The 7,251-nt window shown below is 47.6% G+C and overlaps 1 protein-coding gene across 15 annotated transcripts in view; it reads left to right on the top strand.

Moving 5' to 3' along the window:
• The window catches only part of RBM19 (RNA binding motif protein 19), a 92,889-nt gene continuing 85,638 nt past the window's right edge, over positions 1-7,251 (top strand). For 13 of the 15 annotated variants that reach the window (XR_003255081.1, XR_003255080.1, XR_003255083.1 and 10 more), the window contains exons 1-9: positions 7-114; positions 1,386-1,568; positions 2,135-2,266; positions 2,513-2,551; positions 3,546-3,759; positions 4,905-5,152; positions 5,663-5,743; positions 6,002-6,080; positions 6,863-6,934. Coding sequence is in view for 8 of the 15 variants with exons in the window: in XM_026075161.1 (XP_025930946.1) it covers positions 79-114; positions 1,386-1,568; positions 2,135-2,266; positions 2,513-2,551; positions 3,546-3,759; positions 4,905-5,152; positions 5,663-5,743; positions 6,002-6,080; positions 6,863-6,934 (1,084 nt within the window). In the remaining 7 variants the exon portion in view is untranslated. Of the gene's footprint in view, positions 115-1,385; positions 1,569-2,134; positions 2,267-2,512; positions 2,552-3,517; positions 3,760-4,904; positions 5,153-5,662; positions 5,744-6,001; positions 6,081-6,862; positions 6,935-7,251 lie in introns of all 15 variants that reach the window. The other 2 variants (XM_026075167.1, XM_026075164.1) reach the window with 2 other exon arrangements.

The following is a 7,251-nucleotide window of genomic DNA, read 5'->3' as shown; positions in this document are numbered from 1 at the left end:
GGCGGCGCCCAGGGGCCGGCGTGCGCGGCGCTGAGCGCGACTGGGACCTGCGCGGCGGCGCGGCCGCCTCTCGCCGACATGTCGCGGCTCATCGTGAAGAACCTCCCCAACGGGGTGAGCGCGCGGCCGGGCTGCGGCCTCTGCGGGCTGGGGGGCGGTTCTGGGCCTAGAGCAGGGAGGCGGCCTGAAGAGGCTGGGCGTGAGGGGCAGGGCCGCGCGGTCCTGGGCACGGGGGCGGCGGGGAGCGGTGCTCGGGGGGAGCAGGCGGAGGCCCTGGAGGCAGGGAGGGTCGTGGGGGGGGGGAGAGTCTTGGGAAGGAGGAAGCAGGGACAGGCCTGGGGCGGGGAAGCCGGGGGAGGCTCTGAGATTGGGGGAGTGCTTGGGGGGATGGAGAGATGCCACGGGAGAGAGGGTCCTGGGAAGGGGGCTGCAGGGACAGGCCCCGGGGGAGGGGGTCCTCGGTGGGGGGAGCCAGGAGAGGCTCTAGGATTGGGSGAATCCTCGGGGTGGGACAGAGAGAGGCTATGGGAGAGAAGGTCTTGGGAAGGGAGTAGCAGAAACAGGCCCCAGGGGAGGGGGTCTTCGAGGGGGAGCTGGCAGAGGCCCCGGGAAAGGGTATTTTTGGTGGGAGGGAACAGGCAGAGGCCCCAAGGGAGAGGTCCTTGGTTGGAGGGGAGCAGGGAGAGACCTTGGGGCAGAGAACCCTCAGTGAGGGAGGAAGTAGGGAGATGCCCTGAGGGAGCGTGGCTTTGGTGAATGGGAACAAGGAGATGTCGTGGAGGAAAGAGGGTTTTGGGGTGAGCAGAGAGACCCCCCCCTTGAGGATGGGGGGTTGGGGGGTCCTGGACAGGGAGATGCCCCAGAAGGAGGTCTTTATTGGGGAGGGGGGGGTGGGAGGCAGGGTGTGGAGGGCATGGGCAGGAGGAAGCTTCCCAGAAGGGGAGAGCAGGTATTCCCTTGGGAGGAGGAGAAGGAGGAAAGCTTGTCATGGGTATTGCCCTTTCCTCCTTCCCAGGGAGCTGGGTGAGGGTGTGCACGGTGTTGCTCTGCTGTCCAGGTTCCCCTTGGGGGTACCAGAAGCTGCTTCTGGTTGAACTGGGTGCTTGATTGTAGCAGGTAGCACTGCAGGGCCTTGGGCTCCCTGAGAGCTGGGTGCATCCTCTTAGCTGGGGAGATCTTGCAGAGGGAGGTGTGTAGATGTAGCGGATTCGTGGGGGAGAGGAAGGGGTGTGGTAGCTGAAGGTATCAGTCTTGCTGCAATGCTCTGTGCTTTCTACGCTTCAAAAGTCCTTTAATAGGAAAGTTTTATTTTGGACTTGTTCATAAAGCATTGCTCTACTCGCATTGCTAATTTGCCATCCTGTTGCGTCTCTGCTTTCTCCCAGATGAATGAGAAGCGCTTTAGGAAACTGTTTGCAGCCTTTGGCACGCTGACCGATTGTTGCTTGAAGTTCACCAAGGATGGCAAGTTCCGGAAATTTGGCTTCATTGGCTACAAGTCTGAAGATGAAGCTAAAACAGCAATGAACCATTTTAACAAAAGTTTTATAGACACCTCCAGAGTCACAGTGAGTTGTCCTTTAAAAACATCATATTTTTATTCTTAAGGAACTTTGTAGTTAGAGTTTTTTGTACTATTAAGCATGAACAGCCGGGGCCCAAGAAAGCCTGAAGATTGTTCTCTGCAACAAAATAGCAAAACCTGATGACAGGCCTCACTGCTGGAGTCTCAAGCAGGTGTTTGACTGAGATGAGCTCCTTTCTTTGCACTAGCGGTGATTTCAGTGCTGGTCGAATCAATAGCGCCAAGTTTTGAGCTGTAATAACCTGAACTTTTGAACTTGTACTTTCTTTTTGTTTATTTAAAGGCATTCATCTTACTCTCCTGGACAGAGAATGCAGTGATTCATGATAAACAGGATAACTTATTTGACTGTGCTTAAATGGACACAGTAAACTCTTCTCCGTATTGAGCAAACTGCAGTACACACTTGTAAAACAAACATTTACATGGAGTGACGTATTCTCTTTGCCCCATCCTTCCATTTCCTCAGTGGTATAAGGAAGGTTCTTGAGTGAAGCTTATCCTGCTGTTACAGAACTATTAATTAAAGAGCTGTTTGATTCTTTTCAGGTTGAATTATGCAAGTCTTTTGGTGACCCTTCAAAACCCAAAGCGTGGAGTAAGCACGCTCAGAAGCTCCCTGCCTCAGAAAAGCAGACTGAGAAACCTGTGACAAATGCAGCTCCTGCAGGGGCAAAGAAAGTAAGTGCTGTTTGTTTCCTTGAGGATCAAGGAAACGTCAGTGACTTGGCAGACAAAGCCTTGACAAAGAGAAGGGTAGCCGGATGTGTGCAAAAGAGGACAGGGTAGCTGTGACAGCTGATGTTGGAGTCCTGTTTTTGGCACTTTCTGCCTTAGGAACTATGCTCCCTGTACCCCTAAGTTACCTAAGAAGTGATCTTAGCTGTATTTCTAACAAGCATTTCTAAAAACAATTTCTTTTTCTAGGATAAAAAGAAGAAAAATCCAATGGGAAACTTACAGGAGGTGAGTTAAGGTTGAATTGCAATCCCTAGCTTGTGACCAGGGAATGATAAAAATAGCTGCTTTTACTCCCAGCTGCCTGTCCTGCTCTGAGAAGTGAGAATATTGGGTTTAGGTCCCAGTTCCTGTGATAAGGACAAGCTGCATACCTAAAAGTTCCCTGGTGGCCTGAAGGATGGTTTTATCTGGYCTGCTGCTTTTGCTTTCAAGAAAAAGCATGAAGCTGCGTTTAGGGCAGCAGTGCCAGCAGCCACCTGTGACCTCCTGTGATGCCCCTAAAGGGGAGAGATTGCAAACCTGCCCCTTCACCAAAGGCATGCCTCAGTGTCTCACTCACCCCTGGACAGTGTTGCTTGCCTAACAGTCTTTGGGACATCCCACTGACGGYGCCAGAGAGGCGTTTGTGCTGTGTATCTAAGCTGCTTAGAATTTGGTTGATGCTTCTACCTTGTTTCCAGTTTGTATTAAGAGCCATAGTTGAATACCTCTTTATTGTACCACTTCCAATGCTGTTAATTCAAACAAGGTATGTGGTTTAACCTAGTTCTATGATGTAGAGTCTAATTCCACTGTAACAAACCGTGGTTTTAACAACTCTAGCATCAGGAGCCCCTTTTCTTTTTTTAATTGTTAACTTGTCTTGTGTGAACAGACACTGAATCCAGGTTAGCCCTGCCTCAGCAATCTACTTTTTTTCAACTGTATACAAGTTTTGCCATGTTTAAGTTGTATATTTTTTCCTTTTCAATGCTTTTTTTCTTCTTTAAATTGCTGTTTAAAAACAGAGTAGGGCTAAGAGACCTTGACAGCTTTAGTCCTTAACTTGTGAGTGTAAAGTAGAGTCCCACTTATGTGGTTTTGGGTTTTTTTTGTTTTTTTGTTTGTTTGTTTGTTTTTTACTTTGCTGGAAATGAGATCATGTCTTTGAATTCAAACTGATGATTAGCTGTTCTGTGTCTGTCTTCACAGATTGTGTCCTTTGTTTCTTTTTCAACAGCTGGAACAAGATAAAACGTTCCAGGAGTTCTTGCTGGTTCACCAGAAACGCTCTCAGGTGGCCACCTGGGCTAATGACACTTTGGTGGAAGAGCCCAAGAAGGGAAAATCAAAGCCACCACCTGATTACCTCAACTTTGATTCAGATGAGTCTGAAGAACTGAGTGAGGAGGAGAATGAAAATGAACCCTCTGAAGATGAAGAGGAAACCAAAGGTACCAAAATGACTATCGCCCTTTGCTTGTTTTTGTCTCAGTGAATGTGAGGGCAGCTATACTGATCAGACCGAAGGTCCACCCAAACCGGCGTCCTGCCTCCAGAGAAAGACTCTGTGGTCAGGAAGGTAGTTTCCCTAGCTTGAGGCTTACTCTGTGCTCTGTGGATATATGAATGCCTCCAGTTTTCTTGAACATGGGGAAATGTGGGAAATGTGATTTCTGGTATTGAGGGGATGGCATTTGTAGTTTCCCCTGAGCGCTTAAGTCAACGTCTAGGGAAGAGTGATGGGATAAACATTATCCTCTCCCTTAATGSTCTCCTAGCCTGTAGCCACTTTGAGCACCAGAACTTCCTGAGCTGCTTGTAGTTTCTGTTTATTAATGAACCCTTAATCGATTTCTGTGAACTTGCCTGGTCTGCCTTTGACTGATGCATATTTCTGGAAATGGCTATGCCTTGGGCCCTGTCAGAGTTGATGGGAGTGGCCAGAGTTCAGCACCTTAGATCCTGAAAAGAAAACTGTAGCCAGTGGAGCAGTGATTTAGTAGTGGGGTAACATATAGAAGATTGAGAAATCTGAACTGCGATCTGGTCCATCTATCYTGTTAGTCTCCAGTGTCTGTACATCAGTGGTACAATGATCAGTCTGTTTTTAGACCCTTTCTCTCTCCCTTTATGGTATTTCCTTATGCTGTACTCTGTAGTGAATGATGCTTACCCTGCTTCTCCTTGCATCTGTTTGGGCAATTGAAACACAGGTATGATTGGCTGACTTTTGTGGGAGGTTGTTTTTGAGAAATGRTCTCCTCTGCCCCTTCCCCTACAAAACTGAACAACTGAAAATCACCTTTGGGGTCAATTTGAAGTATTTTATTGAAACTGAGACAAAATTCACTATGAAGTTCCTTGAGCTCCTTTCTAATTTGATTTATACATAAAAAGTGTTGCTTTGAAAAAAGATGTCAGTTTGGAGGTGCTAAAATGAGATTGCCCTGCTATTCTCAGTTCCTTTCTCCATGTGTAAAGGGCAGAGAAGAGGAAAGTCATTGTAGTGATTCTGGCTGTTCTCAGTTTTTATGTGATTGGAGAGAGAGCAGGAATATTTGTGTRCAAGACTTCACTGTTCTTTCCTCTCATACAGCAAAGAAAAGCCAGAAGAAGAAGGCAGCTGCCAGAGGAGACCTCTCAGATATGGATTACCTGAAATCTAAAGTGGTGAAGGGTTCCTCCTCCTCATCCAGTACAGAAGAAGAGACAGATCGTGAAGAGCTGGAAGAGGAAAGTGAGAGTGAGGAGGGTTCAGGCATTGCAGAAACCATCAGCACCCACACAGAAAAAAAGGAGCAAGAGGTACCAGTAGAGAAGAAGAAAAAAGGCTCCACACCAGAGGTATAACTGAACTAGTTTTTTGTCTTATCTAAAGCAGAACCCCCCCCAGGATAATATATATCTGTCAATCACTCCAAGAAAGGAGATGAAAACTTGAGGTCTGCAGGACTCCTGGGTGCCAGCTTTCTTGATTCACAGGGAGGAAGCTAATAAAGTTTGCCAGACCGCCTCTTTGTGCTGACTAAATTTTCCTCTGCAGGAAACAGACTTCCTAACAAGTGCTGTCAATACCCTGTTCATAGGTTTTTCTTCTCCTTCCTGTGTCCATCTCTGAATGCCTGCAGGGAATGCTATTCTGCAGAGCTCAATATTCAGCGACTGAGTTTAAGTGTATCCCAGTCAAACCTTGCACCCTCATCTGGCACCTTCTGCCCAGGCTGATGCTATTAYGAGAGAATCATTCAGTATTCTCTCCCATTCTTCAGCCTCCTGCTTGCTGGGCAAGACCAGCTTGTTGTGCTGTGGCTTCTGCTGTTTCACAGGCATCTTTTCTTCTGTCCTTTTATCCAGCAGAAGAACCAAGTCAGCTCGGTGGAAGCCACCACACCATACACAGTGAAACTACGTGGTGCCCCRTTGAACATCACTGAGGTAAGTGATTCCCTAAGCTGGGAATGGTGGTTCAAGGGTGTTCCCAGTTTKTAACTCACTATCTTTGCAGAGGCCTCTATCTTCCTATGATGGAACTGTTCTGAGAGTTGCATGGGCAATTGGGGGAATCTTTTGAACTGAATCCGTCCAGAAAGATTGCATGTGGTGTCTTTATAGTGCTTATAGAAAGAGATGTCCGAAAGCTGACACTGCCTGTATCCAAGAACTCATTTAAACAATTATTATTCTTCTCTGCAGCAAAAAGTTCGGGAATTCCTCTTGCCTCTGAAGCCAGTGGCAATCCGGATAGGAAAAAATGCCCAGGGGAAAAAGACAGGTAATGCATTTGTGTGGAAGGGGGATTGGATCTGTGAGTTAGAGGACCTCTCTCAATCTCAACCTCTGCTCTTGCAATCTGTGGTTCCAAATTGCTAGCTTATGCCTCGATTCTTACACACCCTTCTGTGACTTTGCAGCTCGCCTGCCCTCATTGGTATCTGTAGGATGCCGTGGGCAGAGTGATGTTGGCCGTGCTTCCCAATAGAGGCACAGCACAGAACAGCAGGAGCTTTTTCTTTGATCTACCTCTGGAACTTCCCTAAACATCCCCAACCATACCAAGGAAAGGTCTCCTTCTTTGGGACAGCTGCATCGATGCCCAGGGGCTTTGCTGGCGTGTGCATATCAGCCCCAGAGCTGCTGCGACAACCAAAGTGGGTCTCCCCGGGGGCTGTGATTATTGGAGGTACCTGTAAGAAAGGGTTTTGGAGCAGGTCCTCGGAGCTGGCAGGGAGCTTTGTTAGATGCTACTTTCCTTTTACAGCCTTACAGCAGGCTCACCTTTTCTTTGCTGTCATAGGCTTGGGGACACCTGTGAAAGGCTACTTTGGCTGTTAAATTGGGCTCAGTTGGTTTGTACATAGAGAATGAGCTTTTAAAAGCCAGCCTTCCAATTTGAGATCTGACATGGCCATTTTCAGGCAGCATTGAAACTTTARTGGTAGCCAAATGCTTTATCTATAGGAATCTATAGAGGAAAGCCTGATTCACCCTTAATTAGCCAATTAGTGGCTGTTTGTTCCCCACATGATGCTCAGTTGAACCTTTGCTTCCTCCAAGGTTATATCTTTGTTGACTTGAAGAGTGAAGCAGAAGTGCAAAAGGCCTTGAAGCGAAATAAAGAATACATAGGTAAGGGCTATTTGTTCCTTCTTGTTCTGGCTGAAGTAGATGGTGTGGTGCTCAGCTGCTGAAGTGTTCACTGCTAAAATATCTCCTGTTGCCTTAGCTTTTTCCAGGCAGATGGTGGGGGTGGTTTCCTCTGCTTAACTGACATGGGATAACCAGGTGCCGTGTCAGTGCCCTCGGAAGTAGCAGAGAATTGGCAAGAGACTGAGCTGTGCGTTGCTCTTTGGCTCTCGTTTTTGTCGTGTGCTTGAAGTGTGTCTTGCTCTGGGTATAGAAATGATATTATTTAAATCTGATTGGGATAGTGCAAGGGATTTGTA

The sequence above is a fragment of the Apteryx rowi genome, unplaced genomic scaffold, assembly GCF_003343035.1.
Source record: "Apteryx rowi isolate R43461 unplaced genomic scaffold, aptRow1 scaffold_40, whole genome shotgun sequence".
NCBI classification, from domain to species: Eukaryota; Metazoa; Chordata; class Aves; order Apterygiformes; family Apterygidae; genus Apteryx; species Apteryx rowi.
This window is presented reverse-complemented; position numbering and strand designations above follow the sequence as displayed.